General features: G+C 40.1%; 2 protein-coding genes across 35 annotated transcripts in view; one reads left to right on the top strand and one right to left on the bottom strand.

The window, feature by feature from the left end:
• The window catches only part of NGF (nerve growth factor), a 34,433-nt gene extending 23,163 nt beyond the window's left edge, over positions 1–11,270 (top strand). For 2 of the 3 annotated variants that reach the window (XM_027816400.2, XM_055727905.1), the window contains 2 exons: positions 6,977–7,117; positions 10,391–11,270. In XM_027816400.2, the coding sequence (XP_027672201.2) occupies positions 10,403–11,122 (720 nt within the window). In that variant the 5' untranslated portion in view covers positions 6,977–7,117; positions 10,391–10,402 and the 3' untranslated portion in view covers positions 11,123–11,270. The remainder of the gene's footprint in view (positions 1–6,976; positions 7,118–10,390) is intronic. The other variant, XM_055727906.1, reaches the window with a different exon arrangement.
• Positions 1–22,679, bottom strand: part of LOC129737458 (uncharacterized) — a 142,462-nt gene that overhangs the window by 91,879 nt on the left and 27,904 nt on the right. The gene's annotated exons all lie outside the window — the stretch shown is intronic.

Genomic DNA, 22,679 nt, shown 5'->3' with positions numbered 1-22,679 from the left:
CATTATTTAATAAAGTAATCATTTCTCATCTCTGAAATGGAGAAGTCTCATCAAATACTTTTGGGGGCTCTATTGGCTCATTCAATACTCTGAAAACTATCATTTCCTGTTCTTACAATGCTGGTTTTCTTCTATTTCCTGTAATCTGAATTAGAAAATTGGTAAATCAGATGTGTGTTCTCACAAGCCTAATCCCTTGTTCTTCCACTCCTTCTGCATGAACTGCATGAGAATACAGAGTAACTAGGTTATCTGCACTAGGGAGCTCACTTCTGAAGCATGCGTCATTTCATTAAATTGAGATGTATCAGGGTTTCTGTAATCACAAAGTCAGAAAGATTTAAATATCCTTTTTGTGTATTTTTCGCACGTCCCTAAGTAGGCCAACAACTCCAAGAATGACAGAAAGCAACATTCCAAATTCTATCATGCTTTAGATTACAACATTCTATGCCAATGTTTATTTTCATTTAGAAAATAATTTACTTGCTGTATTTGACTGAACCAAACTGAGCATTAATTTATCTTTCCTCTCACTAGCGTAGAAGCTACTTCAATGGAATCTGGTGAATGTGAAATCAGAAGGCTGTACTGTCTTCTCTATTAAAATTAGACACTAAAAATATTCTGTATTACAGACAAACATACCTCGTTTTTACTGACATTAATAGCAGTAATACCACATTGGCAGCCCAATTCAATTCTAGTGCTTCACTTTACCTAGTCAGGTATCACTGGAATCAGCAGGATACCCAACAACCTCAAGGCCTACAAGACAGACAGGTTCTTAAATATTATCATTGGTTTCTGTGTTCTAACAGCCTAATCAGTACTCTGTGTGCAGCAAACAGAAAGTATCTAGGATAAAAACTGAGACAAAATTAAAGCCTTACTGGTGCATTATGAACAACAAGCAACAAAAAGGCTGGTCAAAGCGTTTTGGAAAATTTTGTTCCTTCAATTCAAGCCACAGCACACTTCATGCAAGCTGAGGATGCTCCCACCTGTTTAATACTATGACAGTAGATACATGAAGCATCACAGGTGTCCTGGTATAAAATCAAGGCTTGGTCTTAAGTTTCCACTTCATGCTGGTAGAACTGCAACACAGCTTTAATTACTGATTGCTCCAGCAGGTTTTTATTTGTTTTCCTGGTCTTTCAAGCCTTACATCATGAGATTTCACAAAGCAATACAATCAGCATATTTACAGGCTAGTATAATGCTAAGATAAAAACCTAAAAGGAAAAAAAATATGGCATTCTTCAAGGAAAGCAAGAATACATTCCAACCAGACATGATGGAATTGCACACTTTTTAATAGAGTGTATATTAATCTCCACCAAACTAATAATGAGGAACTTTTTCCTGCTCACCCCATCTCCACTCAAATTTAGGAAAAGCACATGGCAATAAACACTCAGATCACACTGTCAGCAAAAGCTAATTGGAAAATTAATTGGGCTGAAAAATGAAAAGTTTTCAGTGCTGAATGCACATCCTCAGCCCTTACAGCTCACTATAGAAAACTATTCTGTGTTTCTGAATGGAAAGTAAGTCATTATTTTGCAAAAAATCACATTTTTTTAAACCTATAAAGTTTGGTGGCTGGAGCTAAATCATGTGCAATTTAAAAATAAATGTAAATGTTTTACCTGTTTAAGTGAAGTAATCGCTTAATCAAAAATGATCACTCTCATTTGTCTCAAAAGAACGAGTATCAAATTCAGCAGTAGTGCAGCCTGACTATTAATGGCTGAATCCTGTTTTCTAACTTACAGCATTTGGGGGACTCAGCCAATATAGAAACATTAGGAATCATCTTTGTAGAGCTGTATGAGACACTGTAAGGCAGGGATTTGCCCCAGAGGAGATGGCTGTGATTTGATAGTCGGAGCCTTCATTGTACTAGTGCTGTGTTTGTAAACTAAACCTTAGAGGTTCTCACTATAGCAGCACTGGCTGGCTGTCAGCTGGCCTAGCAGGGAAGCTTTGTATACACTTGTGGCTAAAACTTCTATTGTTCTTGGTCATGACAAAACACATTTTGCTTCACCTCACAATGATTGTTCTAGAAGTATCACGCTCATTTTAAAAAGCTGCGTTATTGTTGATCCTGAAAAAAAAACCTGGATGACCGGTCTCTGAGTGCTGGTTCTAATTGATACAAGGCAGTACAGCGAGACCACAGTATGTGCTGGAAACTGAATTACCAGAATTCATGTTCCTTTAAGACTTAAATGTATCTTAACTGTATTACATTGGCAGCAAAGAAGAATGCAGGTGTTTCTCTTCATTCTATAGTATGAAAAAAAGAAAATTGTTCCTAATCTCAAGGATGATTCTCAGTGATCTGAATGCCCTGGGACTGATGGGTACTGGGAAGTTCTTAAAAGCCCCAGTGCAGACTTCCCCACTGGAAAGCTATCCATTGTTCATGATATCATGGTCAAACATAACCAGAAATAAGAAACATCAGAAGACCACAAACTTTCTGAAATGTAACTGTATGTTTTTCAAGTGAATTTCAAGTAGCAGCCTTTCATCTGACTCCCCCAGCCTTTCCTGCTGAGTCAATGAAAGAGCAAAATCAATCCACTTTGCACACAAATGTAAAAATACCCCTGAAACGTAGTAAAACATGGTGTTGATGTTCTGACAGTTACCATCAAGTATATATGATGTTATTCTGTCTAAACAGCTGATTTTGGAAGAACACATAACTGGAAGGAACCCTCCTGGTTTGGTTAAGTCCAGTCACTTCTGCTTAAAATATAGCCCCCAGAAAAGCTATTCAAAACATTAGGATTGTGACAAATGTGCAAAAGAAGTATTTCTGATTTGTTCTGACAGAGCTGAATACCTGGGGGAGGACTTTATGTGGGTTAAACATCACCACTGCTAGTCTGCTGGAGTTGTGTTAAATCAAGCTTCCATTTTCCCCTCCTTCAGAAAGCTTAAAATAAAACATTAACATTCTTGAAGTGAGAAGTGGCATTGTTCAGTGTCCCGGGGAAGAAGAGTGGGTGATGTCCTGGAGTCCAGTCTTGCACGCTAGATTTCCAGTGGTATATACATATACAAGTGGTAGTCATGAAATGGAACTACTTCAACACAGTACACTAGTTTTTCTCCCCACTGTAATGATATTTTATCAATGCTTCCAGGTTTGAAAGAGCTAGATAGAATTCTGTATTCCAGCAAAAACAGAGCTGCCAAAATTCAGCAGCAGTTTTCACAGAGAAGTGTCAAATCTATAAACTGCTCTTGGAATTCCAAAACTCTCACATGTATCTTTACATGCTTTATATCCCAGTTGCTAAGTGTTGAAGTACTGCAATCTGAATTGCAATTGATCTGGAATCAAGAGCCACAGGTGAGGGGTTTTACATGGAACAGAGATCTATACAGAGATCTGGCAACACTTTCAAGCACTGATATTCCTATTGGAAGCAATTAATTTAGTACATTCACTAAATTTTCAGTCTAAATATGTTTCCAGGCAACACACACTTTTCCTCCATTCTTCCTCAGATTCTGTGGGATAACTGTTTAAAAAACTAGGAATTCCCTACATATACTTGTCTTGTTTGGCACTTGTCTCACTTACAGGTGTGTGCAAGCAAAGAGTTTTTGAAGACACAGAACCACTTGGTTTTTTTATGTGATCCATTTCTCCACTCTTACATTAAGCCCCTCGTAACATTGCTTTTAGATTGTTCAGCTTTTACTAATGGCATCTTCATTGCATGATTGCCAAATAAGCAGATAAATAGGGAGACTGTTCATCTATATTTCATTTTTATTACCTTTTTCAGACAGCCCTTAGATCAGTTGGTAAATATTGTATTTGTTCTACTGTAAACCCCCATGAAGCACTCATGTGCAAATAGCATTTTACATATTTAGAATGCGCCAGAACTCCTACTATATGTGCTGAGACTAAGAGATTAAAATGAAGTGGGGTTTATTACCCCCCAGGTCTGCAATCCTGAATGCATGTAAATGCTGAAGAAATACTTCAGTAGGGTATCTCTAGGAACGGTAGGTAGAGAGGAATAGTATATAGATGCTGTCTTCAGCACCATTTCAATAACACTGCATCATTTACTGGATTCTGCCACAAGCGGGAATCCGGGAATAAGACAGTAAAAGAACTTTAAAAAAAAAACCAGCTGAAAATAAACTCTTGTGGTTATAAAACCAGCCAGTTGGAAGTGAAACACTGTTTTCTTAGGGTGGCAGAACAGTTGGAAAAGTTGTTGGATTACTTTTGGCAGTGGCCGGCACATTATAGCTCTATCATTACTGTTACTAAACTGTCAAAAGTCCACTGAAAGGGTTATTACTTTACTAGTGCATTCTTGCAAAAATATAGGATACTCAATCTGCTAGCATGAAGCTTTGGATTTTAGAACTTTGTTTGACCTTTCTGCCACAGTCATACCACTGTAACTAGCTTAACTCCTAAATACTTTAACACAGGTACAGTAGAACATAAGCTATGATCTACAGACAGAGTAGATCCAAGGAGTGGCCAAATCATTGCAGAAGTGTTGCAAAATGTGATACAACAGGCACAAAAATGATTGACTTGGAAGATTTCAGTTAGATTTTTAAAAAGTAAGTAGCTTGTATTTGGATCTTGGTAAGAGCCAAACCCAATGGCTACAGTTACTGGCAGCCAGCTCTCCCATGGACAGAAATTGTGCAGGTGTAAAACGAATCCAGTTCATGCTTTTGTGTTAGCAGCATGTTCTCCTTAACAAATGCACCTGAATCTCCACACTGAATCCAGCAGGATCTTCTGCAGTACAGGACTACTTTATACTACTCTTAGTTACCTTATTACATGGAACAGATAAGCTATCCAAATATTTAAGATTAATGAAACACCATTCCTATCACTTTCAATGGCAGTCATGAAATTAGTCAGAAATGTACTCTGCTGAGCAGATGTCAGCATGCTGGATTTAAGTGGTGAAGACAATGATTTTGCTTTGATTTGGGGTCTATATGACTATTCACAGTGTAGTAAGACGAGTTATTTCTGCCTTTACAGTAACAAAAGGACAAGCATTTAATATGTGCTTTCATGCGTCTGCAAGCTTTGTATTTTCAGTAATTCTCAAGTATCAGCCACAAACAGATAATTCTCTGCCAACAAATGGCAATCTCTTACTCTCCTGATTATCTACTGAACTGATCAAGAGATTTCCCTGCTGTTGTAGTTGTTGCTTTCAGCCCATTGCTTTCCTCTTCTTCCCAAGACTTCAGCAGCTACCCTTATCTTCTGGCCAATTCCTCCTAAGTCCAGGAGCAGGTCCACAGTTTATGTTGCCTCAATGAAAAGAGTATCCCAGCCAAATACCTCATTTGGACCCACTCTGAATCACACACCAAGTTTAAGGCCTTTGTCCTGTGAAAGGTCTTCAGATTCTCTCCCAAGCCACGAAGATTTGAGTATGTCTCTGGCCCTCACCTGATTCCTGCCTGAATACTAGTGAAAAAAGGAAGCCTGCCTAGAAGAGAAAGAGGGTGACTCATTGTCTTTTCACCTCACCAGTGCTAGTTTGCCAAAGGTCTCGATTAAGAGATTCCATCAGATAAGGACACACTTGGTTCACCACCTAAAATGTCATCCCAAGCTTGTCTCCAAGTTTCATTTCGTACAGCATACTGATTTTCTGGTGTTTACCTAAAACTGCAGACATCCAGCACTGAGGCTGACCAGTTTGCTGGCTTTTAGCACCAGTGTCTTTTTGCCCTGGCAGTATAAGACCCTTATAACTTTTTTTTTTTTCTTCTTTTTCCATGTGTGAATGAAAGATCTCAGTTATCATCTCTTCACTGAAACAGACCCTCAAGCTGCCTCTTTTGAAATTGCCCAAGTGGAACTTGCATTCCAAACAGTCAGCAGACTACTGTCACTGGACAACATATGAGATGTTGTCACTCCAGTCTAATGAGCTGTATGATTTATTTTTTTTCTCCACTCACCTCCACTGAATGTGACACTACTACAAAAGAGTCTAGCCAACTTTGCAACTGCATTTCTTCACACTTAGCTTAGACAATGATGGGGAGGCTAGAACTATCCTGTGGGCAGCTGGTATTTCATGTGGAATATTATCATCACTGCCAATATTACTGTATGCATTGATGAAAACTCAAAGGAGAAACTAAAGCTACTTTCCACTAGCTATTCATAATGTAGGGCAGTATGCACATCTGCAACCCCTTTCAGGGACTTCCAGCATTTGGGCATCATGAGAAGACAACGCGCAGGGCACGAGCCATGTAACTAAGGTGTGTGCATAGCAGGTTTGTGGAGAGGGAATAGACAGGTTCATGTCTTGTAGGTACTATAAATGCCTCTGGTTTTGTGTGCTTGAGTATTGACAACAGGAGTGCACCAATTTCAAGTACTGTAACAGAAAAAGGACACAGAAAAAGCTGGTGAAACTGCTGTTTAGACCAATCTGGACAACCACAAAGAGTAGCTGCCGAGTTATACCTTAGCTGCATTTGATGGCACACAGCTAGTGGTACCTTTTGTGTAACCAGATTTTCTTCCCAGACAAAGATGATGGGGGTGTGGGTATGTCTTGGTCCTCATTTATCTGTTGCTACTGTGCAAACTCAGTGTGTGACATCGGCAGGTATTGCTTCACTATGGCTGCATCACTCCTGGTTTTGGTGAGCCTGGAAGATGCCTGAAAGGGATCAGGAGCAGCGGACTGTTAACCAGAGTCTCGTAAAGGTGCCTAATAAAGGTAGCTCTGTCTTAGAAATGCACTGCTCTTGAAAGTCGTGAACTGCACTTTAGACAACCTCTACACTGTAACAGTGAATGGGCACGCTTCAGAGAGCCAAGCAAGTAGATTTGTCCCTGCACTCCTACTGCCAAGCGGGGAATGGAACTGAAAACACATATTTGTTGGCTATTTATTAAAACAAATACTTCTACTTCTAGTGGAACGCAGAATAAGCAACTCCCAGACTCAGCTACGCAGTCGAACTGGCCCGATGGCATGCTGCAGCCAACCCCAGCTCAGCGTCTGGATGAAATAAAGACCTTGCTGGGGGAGCAATTTTTTGTGCAGTACACTCAGAGGTAAGCACAACACACACACACTCTATTCTCAGAGCAGACTGAACTCATCTATTGCCAGTATCACACAATAGCCTTAATAGCCATACCAGAAGCGTTTAAACGACACTTGACCAACATACAAGCGGGGAAGAGAGCTGTTATCGTGAACTTAAACAATCATTGGTCTGTCTATCAAAGAATGAAGTTGAAGACAGTTTGCATTTAATACTCTTCGTTTTGGAAAAGCTTAGTTCTTTGACTTATTAAACAAGCTGTTTCACTGATACCCGCTAGCAAGCTATTGTCTGGCTAAAATGGGAGTTTCCACTTACTTTGTCTTTTTTTGTTCTGTCTCCAGATGTTGTGGGTAATGTTTACTTATAATGAGAGATGGTTCGCTTAGAAGTCACAGTTCTCATTAAACATCCTCTGTTTTAGTGAAGTTTTTGTATTTTTGGCATTGAAATGCCTGCAACAACCTTTGTGGCCAATGTTACAGATAGCCACGTGCTACCAGCACTAGAATTGGCAGCTGTGCATCTCCCTGGAAGTTCAGGCGGCTCCACTTGGCATGCACTGTGAACACATCTAGAAAGCACCATGAAAGGGTGTAGTAACTGATTATGTGACAAAGTTTAGAAATAACCCCCTCAAAATAGCCTGTAAAATAGCTGCACGTCAGCAAAAAAGTCTGCAATCCTCACTGACAAAGGCATACCTATTCTTTAAATGTTAACTTTGTTTGCTTGTGTTGTCATCAAGTCTAGTCCACTTTTTTAATCTGTCAGTTTCTATTCTCCACTAATTTAATAATTCATTGAAAGATTAAATTTTGAACCTTCAGGAAGACTACCAGGTGTCTCAAATACATTTTGTCTGTCTTTGGGCCACACTGCCCACAGAATGCTTTGACACAAAGAAAGGAAATACAAGACACGTTAAAAAAAAAAAAAGGCGAGCAGGTGAGATCTTTCTGATTTTGTGTTAATGGCCTTAAAGCAGTAATCTTTGCATAGGCAACATAAGAAACTCAGAGAGGGGAGATAAATGTAGCTGCATTTTAGAGCAGTGAATCTTGTATAGCACAAAACCAGAAACAGCTCTTTGCTGACATTGCAACGTCTCTTTCCTATAGAAGGAAATAATAAAAAAAGGGTTTATGTATAAACACAATAGGTTGAGGCTGCTATTGGCATGTCTAAATTGTGCCTGGATTTTGTTCTGCAAACCTTTTCCATTAACATTTCTGTTGGGAAAGCTAACTCTTTAGAGATGTAATAAGCCATCTGATTTTAATTTGGTTGTAGAATAAGGGGTTACTCTGAATTGTGCATAGCCGAGCTATTGAGCTACGCCCAGCTCTGTTTCCTTATACAGATGATGATGACTGTTCAAGCACAAGCAGCATGTGGGAAAGCAGCAACCCTCAGCCTTGTTTTAAGCAAATTAAAGTAGCTTTGGAACAGTAAGGATTTTCTGTGAGATTTTACTTTCCTCATCATCATTTTATCCCCAACAATTCCAGCCCAACTGTTGTACAGACAACTGTTAATGTGGCTTTTGGCCTTTCTCTTCTTTTCTCCCCTTGATGCCGGGACTGTAGCACCTTCACCCCCTTCAGTCACTACCTTCACTTGGCTCCTTCTACTGATTTCTTAAATGCTTGCCTAGCCCTGCACAAACACCGCTGTTTATTTCATTTCAGTTCTTGTCCAAGATAAGGCTATCCACACAAGATCCTGTGGGACATCTTCAGGTTCTGCATTTTCTACAAGACTGTGCTCCAGCAAAGCTAAAGCCCTGGCTGAGTGCTTTAGGGCTGCTTGGGATTCTAGTCTGAGAAAGCCGAGCAGAATGAGAGGGGGAACTTCAACAGTAATTGACCCACACCCAGAAAAAACATAAAGACATGCTGGGAAATCACAGCGGAACTGCAGAGCCTGATTCCCCTTTTACAAAACCCTGTTTGTCCAGTCTCTGTGCGGCTGCCTGCCTGCTGGCCGGACACAGTGTGATTCGGGGCCAGCTGAGGCATGTCAGGCAAAACAAGGCAAAGAGACAGGGGAGGAGCCTCACTCAGTAGTTTGCTGTTTATACCTATTAAGTCTTCACAGAGGAAGTAAGTCTGCTCTTCAGTGCAATTTCAGATAATTTTTTAATCTCTTATTCCCAGGATGCCTACTGCTAATTTGTTAACCTAACGTGGCTGAATTAGTGAATACGTGATAGTTACCTAAAAAACTATTACTGCCGCTGGTCTTCTAGCATAATGATGTTCTTAGTGAAGTTTTAGGCATTTGTCTTAACGCTTTTCCACACCCAAACAGATACGCACGTTCTCCAGATGGAAGGAAGGCTAGCACTGGATCTGCTATGCCGTGGCATTCATGGAGCTCCCTGCTCATGGCATTCTGAAAAAAGGAAGATGCTTCCCTGTACATAATTCCCAGTACTATGTCCGCAGCTGGGTTTTACCTATGCTATACCCAAGATGCCAGTCCAGAAATAGCCTGTCACCACGGTGCTCCTATGTAATACCCATATTTGCCCTAATAGGCAGCTTGAACATGGAGAAATCCCATCTGCCTTTGTGACATGTGATGCCTGAGCTCTTCTGGAAAGGAGCCTGGGCTTTATCTGCCCCAAATCAGCAATGTGGTGCATCCTGAAAGGGCAGATAGGATAGATGGAGGCTGCTGGAGGCTGCTGAGCCAGCTAGAGTGGTGGGGCCTGTCCCCATGGCAGGTAAGCGTGGCTGTTGAGTGTGTGATAATGGCACAATTCCCTGGGGCTCCCTGCCCCTCCACAAGTAATCGGCTTGGTAGTCCCCACCCTAGCCCCAAGGACACCTCTGCAGACAAATTAAATGAATGGACAGCTATTTTAGCCAAGGGACTGCTTCTGCTCTCACTCTGCCGGGTATTTGCAGCCAAGAGACCAGCCCTGGCCAAAAAGGTTGCTGCAAAAATCACTAGAGATTTCACTCCTGGGAACATGCTGTCGCCATATGGCCTCCACATTAACAACACCAAACAAGCGCTTCATAAACAGCGTTCTAATAACAAATACCAGAGGAATTAATAATAATCTAGCTATTGTTTTCTAATGTTCTTGCTTTATTAAGAACGTTTATGCTGTCTGAATGAGCTCTTCCGGAAGAACAACATCTGGCACCCACATGAATACCTGATGAAATCCACACGATCCTGAATATCTTACAAATTTATTGTCAGCAACAGCATCTGTTTGTGCCAGCATGGCTTACAGTAACGTTACATTTTTCTTTTGTTCTAGGTGCATAGCGTAATGTCCATGCTGTACTACACTCTGATTATAGCTTTTTTGATCGGCACACAGGCAGCTCCAAAGACAGAGGGCAATGCTCCACTGGAGTATCCTGCAGAACACTCCCTGCTCAATACCCACCGGAGTAACAGACATCACATTCCCCAGGCAGCTCCACAGACGTCCCACAGCCACTCCACTTGGACGATAGGTAGAAAAGAAGCTATAAATATCACCATGGACCCAAAACTTTTTAAGAAGAGGCGGTTCCACTCTCCTCGGGTGCTGTTCAGCACACAGCGCCCCCCAGTATCAGGGCAAGGCCAGAATCTGGGATTTCTCAGCAGCGCAGGTTCTCTCAACAGGACTGCCAGGACCAAGAGGACCACACATCCCGTATTACACCGGGGAGAGTTCTCTGTGTGTGACAGTGTCAGCATGTGGGTTGGGGACAAAACCACAGCCACTGACATTAAAGGCAAAGAGGTGACAGTGTTGGGAGAGGTCAACATTAACAACAACGTTTTTAAGCAGTACTTTTTTGAGACCAAGTGCAGGGACCCTAAGCCAGTCTCCAGTGGGTGCCGAGGGATTGATGCAAAACACTGGAACTCTTACTGCACCACAACACACACCTTTGTCAAAGCGCTGACAATGGAGGGCAAGCAAGCAGCCTGGCGATTTATCCGAATCGACACAGCTTGTGTATGTGTGCTCAGCAGGAAGTCAGGGAGACCCTGAGCTGGATCTAAGCCCCATGACAGCATCCTCCTACCCCCCTACCTCACACTGTAAATTATTTTAAGTTATAAAGGACTGCATGGTATATTTATAGTTTATACAGTACAGAAACAACCTCATTATTTATTAAACTCTTTTGGAAACCTTTTGTGGTTTGCAATTTATTTACTGGCAAAACCCTTCAGAAGATGTTCACCTTAGTCCCATTCAGCCCTAGGACTCAGAAACGTTCACAGGGCTGCTGAACAATCTTTGCTCGCCATTCTACAAAAAGAACACATTTTGCACACCGTTTTCACACATAATTCCTCTCTTCCACAACAAAAGAATTTTCCTCACAAAACCCGCCAGTTTACTGTGAAAATCTTGTAGGTTTATTTTATATCAAGAATTTTTTTCCAGCTACCAAGAGACCGTGAAAGACTTTTCAAGACTTGCTTCCAGTTTTAGTAATTATCCATAAAATTATTAATCTTTTTCCGTCAATCATCTTAGTGAACTCCTGCTAGAAATACTATTCTGCATATTGCCAGATAAATTTCTAAGGTCTTTGGTGCATTTTTTAAAATTGCCAAATTGCCTTCACTGCAAAAATAATCCATTCTGAATTATTTTGGAACATTTGTCTGCACAGGAGTAGAATCTAGATGTATGTATTTTTGCATTTAAATGGTATTTTACAGCTCATTACTTATGAGCTGTATTAGACTGATGAGGTTGCAAATGTCAATACACATATAAAAATAAAAAGGGTCATGTGGCTTATAATTAAAATTTGAAAATTCTCTCAATATAGCATTTTGGCAATTGGGGACTTGACATTGGAGCAAGTCTTTCCATGCATGACAGAAGAAAATTCAAAATAATAAAAAAAAAAAAATCACTGAGGCTGTGTTTTAGCAAGGACCCCCAAAATAACTCTATACTTATAATTTCTGTGCTTTGGGGGACATTGGTCTCTGGAAGTCCATAGCGGAGCCTGAGGCCTGCAATGGGTGTTTCAGTCACTGCACACTGAAAAAAGCTGCAGTTTCTCTCATTGTTTCCTTTGGAAAAGCAGCTGCTGCCCATTGCAGAAACTGTTTCAAAACAAATACCATTAAGTTTTTTCAGCTTGGTTTCTTCCAAATCATAGAGAGCACACTCTCACCCTTGCCTTCCCTCACGCACAATTATTTCTTTAATGAAAAAAACAAACCTGACATTTTCTTCCTCCACGTAAAAAGCAAAGGAGGGCAGCAGATCTCTAGAGAAAATGCACTGTGGTGAAATAGTACCTCTGGAAATAACCAATCCCAGGCAAGGTATGCTTTCTGGTACGATAGTGCCAGTCTGCATGAAGTGGAAGGCGCTGAGACAGAAACCATCCCTGATAATCACTAGCATGCCACCTCTCAGCCCTCTCTAGTAGGTGGTTATGGTGTGGGACAGCAATATTTTAGTGAGAATGTTTTGCTCTCTCCAGAAAAACGTATTTGCAATATTTGCATGAATAGTCAGTTATCTGAAAGGTCAAGGAGAGGGCTGGCTCCTGACTGTCCTGTGTCCCCCAAATAACAGTGACTTGTTCTGGAGCAGGGGGAGGCCAGGAAGACTAAGAAATACTTAAGAGTGCAATCATGTAGGCATCAGATGCTCTGACACAGTAGTAGAACACAACAGCAGTAGCAGCGACCTGCCTGTCATCACAAGAGAGACAGAGAGATCAGTGACACACAGTATTCTGAAGCAAAGAAAAACACAGAATTGGAGCAGAGTCCCGCCTGTGCTCTTTAGTGGTCATAAAGCAATGGACCAAAGTAATAAATCTGCTTTAGAAGTGTTCTTTACCATATATGACACAACACAACTAGGGAAAAATGAAGCTGCTACTCTCCCAGGACTTCCAGGTTTATGGAGCCTGCCATTATTTTACCACCGACATAACAAAACTGCAACTGAAAGCGTCTCATCAGTGCATTTAGTAATTTCAAACATGTGTAAGCCTTGGCATTGCTTCAAAGAGCCTTGAAACTGACAACTTGCTTCATCAGAAAAGCTGGAAGAAACAGTTTACAAAGGCATGTCATGATAGCACAAGGGGGAATGGCTTTAAACTGAAAGAGGGGAGAATTAGATTAGTTATAAAGAAGAAATTCTTCACTACGAGGGCAGCGGGGCACTGGCACAGGGTGCCCAGAGCAGCTGTTGATGCCCCATCCCTGGAAGGGTTCAAGGCCAGGCTGGACGGGGCTGGGAGCACCCTGGGCTGGTGGAAGGTGTCCCTGCCCGTGGCAGAGAGATTGGAGCTAGATGGTCTTTAAGGTCCCCTTCAACCCAAACCATATGCTATGGTTCTTAAAGCAATCTTGGGAGTTGACATTCCTTCCACATTCAGCCCACTTAGGAGTTCCCTGACTACACCTCAAAGCGCATTCTTGACAAGAACAAGGTACTACAACCTGTAACACCCAATCTGAAGGGCAAAGAGCTGTCATTAAAAGGTCTATGAACTACTGTTATAAATCTGGACCTTGATTAAAATCTCTATTAATAAACATTCACCTATTCATGATGGGAGGAAGGTTTATTTAGTCTTGCAGATATTGATGTGATCTAGTCCACATTTATCCCTTCACCTGATTTTTATTTTATGCTCCCAAGACCAAAACTAGACTACTAGTTCATCCTTCATGACAGTGATCTATTGCATTACTGACATTTCTTGCCTGTTCATAAAAAAGGTCTCATATGGGAGGGTGGAAGAGTGAAAAGGGCAGGTCAATGCATTCACACTTGATTTTGATCCCATTGGCAATTGCAGAATCTGGAACACCAGACTTAGAGCTACAAGCCCAAGACTGCAACTTAAATTTTAAGTGTGTACATTATTTCTCTCCTTGCACATATGTTATTACGTCTGTGTGACACCTTGACATGACCAACAATCTGCTGATAAGCGATTTCAATAAATTAAATCAATGAGAATGTGTGGATTTATGATTATAAAATAAGAAAAACCTGGAAACCTGCATTCTTAGAAAAAGAATTATTGCCATATTTTGATTTTTTATTAACTGTGCACTTAGGTGGTAAGATAAGGCTCCATCTCAGACCACAGCAACACAAACCCAATCTGTGAAATTGCCCCTGCTGCACTCAAACTTCATTCCACTTACAGATGTTTGCACCACATATAAAGACTAGGATTTAAAACAACAGTAGTCCTGCCTGTTCTTGCAGTAACTGGCATCACACTTCCCTGTTACCTCCAGCAACAAAGAAATACTCTTGGTAAAGCCCAAGCACAGAGTTTCATGCAATCAAAAAAGGTTAGTATCATACGATAAGGATACCCTGAACAACCAGAAATTAAGTACAGGACTGACTGCCTGGAGGTATAAGAAACTGCCATCTCTGGACACACCAGAGAACAGATGAGGCAAATATCTGCCAGAAATGCTTCTGCCTTGAGTGAGATGCAGAGACTACAGAACTTTCAGTGACATCTGCCACAATCTGCATGCTTCCAGGCAGGAGTTAAGTCATGTTCACAGCTGTCATTCATCTACAGAAAGCTGAGAAAGAACTTTAGAACATTTTCAGTGTTGTACATGGACACTGTTAAACATGGCAACATTTTTGGAATTTCAATATGTGAATGAGGAAGTACACAGCAATTATTGCATTAATTTTGTACAAACTCACAAATGCTACTCGTTTACAGTACATAAGGCTGGGTTAATAAAATCAGAAACAAAATAAAACCCAGGAGAGCATTTTTGATACTGTTGCTGGTACTCTGGAGGCTTAGCCTTCCAAACCATAGTGAAGCCAATGACAAGACATCTTTCATAAAGACCTTCTGATTATCTCAATAAAAATTATCTCTTAGCATCCTGCATCAGACAGGTGAGAAGTCATGGAAAATTCCTCTACACAAACACACTGCGAGGGTATTTTAAAAGCCAGCGTTTCCCACATCATACTAGCAACTCAGTCTCAGAATGCAATGCTCCAGGAGGTGAATCGCATGCATTTGTTACCGATTATCCTGGCTGCTCTCTGCTTCCTTGGGCAACAACTGGTATCTTAAAAGCAAAGAGCTACATCAAGATTTAATTACAAAACTAACTTACTGCCAAGCTGTTAATTTTTTGTTTTCCTCAGAGATAAAATCCAGCTAGAGATGCCCAAAATATCATCTCAGTTGAAGCAACTCGATCTTTGACATCATTAGGTTACAGTACATTGTTGTACACTTCTGTACAGTACCGTCTAGCCTGAGAACTGAAAAGGGAACCAAAACACCTGTCTTCAGCTTGCTCTTCTGGAAAGTAAACCCATGAGGAATATCATACCAACATATAAGTGACAGAACTTTTAGAGATTATGCAGATTAAATACAAACAGCAATGCAAATTTATGTATTCTAATGTGAAATATCTAGCTTCAGCGTTGAAGTAAGTAATTTTCCAAATACTGTGAATTGATTTAGTGCTGCTGTTTGGGAAGCTGTGACAACCATTATCAGCTGTCTACACAGTTGTTAAGTCTGCAGCTTGCAAATATTTCAGGAACTGTCCTTTATCATGGTTAGCTTTTTTCTTTCTTTTTTTCTCCAATCAAGTACGTGGTAGTCCACCATTTTATTTTCTGCAACTCATATGACGATCAACGTACAGAATTCTGTATTGACGCAAAGTCAGGTACAAAGAAGCTTGAGTGTCCTGCTTAAATGTCATTTTTTTCTCTATTTTTTAATTAAATTTTTTAATTTAATTAATATTTCTCTCTAATACACATTCCTGTGTCTGTGTTATATTTACTGACTGAGAAACTGTGTTTTCAACAGTGCCATCTCTCAGTGGCTTAGTTATTGACAAGATGGCATTACAGACTCATTTGCTGGAGAAATCAGCCTGATGGCAATTACAGCATATCAGACGAAGAGGTTATAAGTTGCAATTTGAGTTAAGATGGCCAACAAATATTACAATACACCCATACTGATTAGTTGCAACGGCTCACTTCTCACGGTGTCTGTCACGGGGCACAGGCTCTCCCACTTGTTTCAGCTACGCTGGGTGCCAGTTGTTGTAGCTGGAGCCCAACTCAGGCAGCCTCACGCGGGGCACCCGCTGCTGCAGCACAAGCAAGCTATCAGGCTGCAACAAAGCTTTACCGTCAGTCAGATTCTACTGTCTGTGCTGTTTCTCCTTCCTCCAGAGGCCAGACCACACTGCTCCTCCTCCACCTGACCCCCTCTCCCACAATCCGCAGGGCTATTTAACGACTTAGCGGGAACCAGCTACACCTGCACATCATCCAGTCAATCAACCCACTGCCTCTGAGGCAAGGCCACAGCTGCATGTTATCAGTGCTCATCAACCCACCGCCTTCATTCCTCTACAGTTACACAGTAGAGCAATGGTGGAAATCTGTTTGCTGATGTGATTTTAAGGAAAGGGGAAAACAATTACAGGATTACCACTCCACAGGATCGTTCAGGATTCTGAAGAAGACCTCACGTGATCAAACCTATACCACAAGTGCAAGAGAAGGGATGAGGCACTGAACAGCCAGGTGTCATAGCTCAGCTTACACTACTGAAACACTGTTAAAGGCACCCAAAATGGCTTATTTTGTTGTTGTTCCCACTGCACCTATAGAATGACAAGAGTATCTATATTTGAATAAGTTGCTTTGATTTGTAATAGCTGCAGTTTAAACATATATGCTGATTCAAGACTGCAGTTCACCTGATAAGCCTGCTCACTTACTTGTCTAAGGTGACAATAACTGAAAAACCTGTGAGGAAGGATCACTACAAATCAAGTTTGTTCAACATAACTGCTAGCTTGCAGCACACTTCATTTCTCAAGAGCGCTTCTGGTACCCACAGCTTCTCCACTTCTTTTGAAACAAGGGCTGCACACCATTTGCTGGACTCTCCTCTGACTTCTTAAGAAGTCTGCCAATATTTAATTATTTATATGAGCTTGACAACTTGCTGCTTCCCTAAAGATAGTGGGACTTTATTTCTTCTTAAAGCCTTACTTATAAATACAAGGACTGAAAATAATTTCAGCTAAGAAAAAGGAAAGTGACTTCATACAAATTAAGATCAATTAGAAAGACTGCTATGAATCAGACAGATTTATTGCAAGAATTGCATAGCCACTATTACAAGACTCTGAAACTCATCTCTTTAGATTCTGAGGAAAGAAAAACAAGATCCTTATGTTTAAAAAGCAAATCATGCCAGAATTGGTTTCACCTTTAGCCAAAGGCCACATGCATGACACCACTGATTTCACTACTGCCCATTTGGTCTGACTAAGGAGTGCAGGTTAAATTTCACCTGGAGGAAAACAGATAATTCTCTAGAAAGATGAAGGTGTGGACCATAATCAGTTTCCATCACCTAATGTGCAGCTCATCCTCTCATCACTACTGTTATTACAGTTTTGGTTTGGTGGTGGTTTTTATTGGGAACTACAACACCACATCTGAAATCCTGCTGGTTATACAATCATTCCTCCTGCTGAGTTGGTGCAAAAGTTCGGAATGCCAGAAAGCCCATTCTAATGCCTAGACCAGCAATCAAGTTATACTTTGGGCCTTGCCTTGATTATTTTCACTTCAACTGCAATATAGATAGGAAGTTTTGACATTGACAGAGAAAGAGCCAGGTCACATAATAGTCATGCTTTGTCTATATGCTTCCTTTCAATCCTTACATGACACCACTGCTTCATTATCTAATCTTTTATTTAAACGTGATCAAAGAGAAACGCCATCAAAGCCAAACCCTTGCCAGCTTTTTCTTTAGTAAGCAACATCTTTCATTAGAGCAATTACAACCACTGTCAGAGCCTGGAATCACTGTGTATTATATTATCACTCTTCTCTATCTGTCTTCTAGAGAAATTCTTTGCTCTAGAAAAGTCAGCTTCTACGTGCCTACAAAGAAGCTATTCTGATATTTTATCTCTAGCATTATATAACAGTCATTGGACCTGATAGGCAATCTTGAACTCCAGCACCCTGTATAACCATTGAAGATCACACATTGACACGTCAGTAGCCCTCTTCAACCAAGCTGCTTTATCAAGTTAAAGAAAACTACAAAAAACTAAGGAACACTGAATGTTGCAGGCCAAAATGGAACAGAATATGAAATAAGTACTATATAACAGTTGAATATTTAAAGAAAACAACCCAGCAGAACACCTGGGCACAGGGGGCAGGGTCAAAACAAAAAAAATACAAGACAGAATTATCCAACTTCCAATCTGGCCAGGAGACAGTATCCAGCACAAGTGAATCATGCCAGGACCAACATTTTGTTAGAAAAATGGATGTTCCCTTGGTTTGGTTGGTGTTAAAAAGCAAAAATAGCTTCATAATGGTTTAAGGAAACAATGACATTAGCTGCACAACCTCAGTGCTAACATTCAGGGACATGCCTTCCTCAGCACAATCAGCTGACAGCTTTTGGTAATTATAAGAAAAGGTAAGGTTAACATGCAGCACTGAACAGAAGACAACATCCCAAGCATGACAACAGCAGACAAGAAGGGGCTTTGCAGGCAGGGCACGTTGCTTGAGAAGTTTTAATTTCTCCAGGATGGAGTTTTTTGACCAGAGGATCACCTCTTTCCTATGTGCACAATTCTATGGCAGGTCCCATACACTAGCCTCCAGTTATCAGATCAAATATTTGGTTCCTTATCCTCCCAGGGATAACTGTTCCTGCAATGATTATTTTTACTTTATCAATCTAGTAGGAACTTCCTCAACATTTTTGAGTTTTTCTTAGAATCCTTCCAGACTTCAAACAGCACCAAATACTTCCTGATGGAATCTGAAATTCATAGCTTTTGGAAGCTTTTCCTAAACTCTCCAAGAAATTAAGAGGAAGTATGAAGCTGCAAAGTTTTACTATGCATCTTTGTTCACAAAAGCCATCATTTTACTACCTGTCATCCAAGTGATGAGGACACTACAATCTGAGTATAAAGTCACTGGGGTGGGGTAGGAGGTTCTTCCATTGTGCTTCTACCAAAGTTTTCTGGAGGACAAGTTCTTCTTGGTTTACACCAAAAGAAATCAAAAAAACTCTCAAAAATGCCCATGTCCAAATCAGTTAAATGCATTACTACTTTAAATACCTATGTTTTTTTCTTTTGAAGCATTGCTTTTGGAATACATGGCTTTTAAATAGAATATTGCCAGCCAGCATTAAAGCACAAAATCCACCATATTTAGTCTGCAAACTGCTGCTTCACTGAATACTCAAATTCAATTACTGTGTGATGGCTCCTTCTGCCTGGAAAAGGCAAGCCTGTACTGAATGCACTGACTCAGGGATGGTCTCACTTTTATCACTTCTGTTTACATAATCCAGCATACACAGTGGCCCCTTTTCAGGCATTTAGCAAGATCTTGCCCTTAAGTGTGTGATCCAAAGCATGATCATTTGGGAAATGAATCATATAGTTGTAAAGCTACGCAATAACATTCAACCTACGTAATACCTTTAGCCTCTGATGAACACTGTGCAGATGCTTTCAGCATCCCTATGAAAAGCACGTCTACTGTTGCTACAGATCATATGCATCCTCTGGGGATTTTATTCTGTTTTCCTTTTTCCTCTTGAATCATGTGACTTGGTTAAATTCCAATTCTGCTGCACAGAATCCAGCTCTGAGAACAAGTTAAGCTGTGGCAGGAAGGAAGAAACACGCACAATCTGAACTTCCTTGTGAGAGATCTACTAATCAATAAATAACAAGACATATTACAGGTTCTAATTAAACAGAAATTGTCTGATTTGGGAGTTAAACTGTGTACTAGTTTCAAAATTCAATTTGATACATTGCAGCAACATTTAAGCTCTATTCATTTTCATTTTGTATTGACTTGATGCACAATTAAAAAAAGGAAGGGGAAAAAAGTGTTCACATCACCAGCTGCAAATGATTGCTTTGGTTCTAAGTTCTTCACACAGACTGGATCTCAAATTTCTAAAATCACATGCACTGTGAGTCTTTAGACATCGTGGGATGACAGTTTCAGTGGGGTGCAGTGTGCTGAAGATAGGAAAGAGCCACTAAATAGGTAAAATAATGAAAGTGTGTACAATTTGATAGACAATGTCCACTATGTCAAATCTATAATTGTAAGATCCAAGCTTTTATTCTTTTTTCCCCACAGTTAAGAATATTTTTCAGGAAGTCATGAAAAATAATGTCCTATTAAGGTAGTAAAAAAATGAGCAGACAGATTTTGTACAAATTTTTCAATAGCTTTTATGTCAACTGACAACAATCCTAAGAAATTTTAGCCATGGATATTGTTTAGCAAATTAGTAAAATTAGAGGCTTAGGTTAAAAATATTCTGAACCAGAACAGCTGTATGTAATGCTGAAGGTGACCAGAATGTAAAAAGTGTATGAAAAGTCCCTTGACCTCCATTAGTTTCCTGAGACTATAAAATCAGAATAGACAAGGAGAGCAAAAGGAAGATGTTGGTATCATAGAAATAAATTTAGGTGGTTAGCAACATAGGAAAGGTGGTATCTAATGGGAAAGTGCTGTTCTAAACTGGGACTGTTTGCTGCCTAACAATGGAAGTCCAGTTCTCATTCTAGGAAAACAAGAGTTCTTAAAGTTTTCTTTCAAAGTGCACTCCCAAAGCAGATCATTGAAGCTAAACACAACAAGCTTTGCAAGGGCTGTTGTCAGTCTGAAGCAAACAATTTTTCAGATGTATGACTGAAGCAAGTTATTAGAGAAGATAAATTCAGAATAGTTAGGCACTAACCATTTTCAACATCCATCTAACATGTATCTCTTGCAGAGTTATTTGCTAACTACAGTATTAGAATTACTACATACAACTGTATCATTGAACCTTAAAACCAGGCGAAACCCAGAGAACGTAAAGCTACTTTTTGCCACAAGACTGCTACCTACTTGGCTGTTGCAGAAAAGCCATCTGTAACAGACAATATCATCTCCATGCTTCAACTCCTTGCCGTGTAAGTATAGTGACCTACACATAATGTAGCTTACTATGTATTGAAGGTACTGTTACAATTAATGACTAATTGCTGACATATGAAAGAAGAAAAAATAGTTTGGTGTACTTGCACTTGACAACCTTCTGTTGGAAGTTTTCATGCTTCCTCCTTGCCACTACTAAGAGCCAGGAGAACTGTGGCAATAAAGCTTCTGAAAAAAAGGTAAGGGCTTTCTGCTCTGTCCTGTACTGAATCATTTACTCTGACTACAATTTCCACAGAGAGCACGAGGAGGAGAGTGGCACTATGAAAATTAAGGCCATACATTCCAGGAGCAGCAGACTTCTATATAAGTTCAGCACTACTGACAAAAGCACCACTTTCCATTCAATTAAGTCATATCAAGAGATGTATCTTTCTGAAACTGAAAGATGATGGTGTCCCCAGCAACTGAAGTTATAACCAACCTAGAAATTTCCTTCAAATTTGCACTTGAAATACTGAATTGCCCTCTATTTCACCAACGTTTTAAAGAGATTACAGGTCCCAATTTTCTGATTTGTTTAAAAATAATCAGATATTTCCTTGGAGAATTTAACATACAGACTCTCTTGTCTACAATGCATTTGCCACAAATTGAAACAATATTTATCCCTTCTTCCCTAAACTCAGGTCATCTTTACTTTATCGTACTGCTCTAGACATTGTCTAATGCAGGTGAACTCATTCAGTGATTAATAACTTCCAATACAGCTGTCATCTGTGGCAAGGCTTAAACACTGACTTCTGAACATCAAAGCTATGTAAAGGCAAACAGGTGTAACCAAATTAATAAATGAGATTTTGCAAACCGGAATTGTTCCCAGCTTCTTCAGCACTAGACTGAAAAAGTGTTTTAGTGTAAGAGTTTATTCCTTACATTCATAATAACCAGTCATTCTTCAGATAAAGTATACATTTGCAGCAGGCTTACCATTGATCTCACACTGCAAGACAAGCCAACAGATCCTGGTTTTCAGTTAACTAGTTCTAACAGGATCTTACACTTGAGCACAAAAGGTGATACAACAAACATTTAATATTGCCACTTCTCAGCATCACCCTGTATTTACTTATAACTGCTGCCTTTTTTTAGTAATGTTAACGTACTTATGAAATAGCTGTACTCCTAAGCACCCAGCTGTAGCTAACAAAAAACAAACAGGCTGTCTTGCAGTTTGCATGTTTCCATTTTGTTTTAGCAGTCTCCATCCCATTCTTATTTCTCTTTTATTTTCATGCACTAAATTTTTTGCGCTCAAGATCTAGCTTTTTTTTTTTTTAAATGCTCAACAGCAGCAGCTCTTATTCTATTTTTGACAGTTTTTCACAATATTAACCTACTTTGCATCTAATCCCATAAATCTTCATTTTCTATTATGCCACCTGTTTGTTCCTCAGATTGTCACCCTGATAAATAAGACACACAAGATGACAAAACTCAATCACCAGGCAAGTGACTACGCACAGTGGAGCCCAGTTAATCAGTCTGGACCTTCAAAACAGAT

The sequence above is a fragment of the Falco cherrug genome, chromosome 16 (genome assembly GCF_023634085.1).
Source record: "Falco cherrug isolate bFalChe1 chromosome 16, bFalChe1.pri, whole genome shotgun sequence".
Classification (NCBI taxonomy): domain Eukaryota; kingdom Metazoa; phylum Chordata; class Aves; order Falconiformes; family Falconidae; genus Falco; species Falco cherrug.
This window is presented reverse-complemented; position numbering and strand designations above follow the sequence as displayed.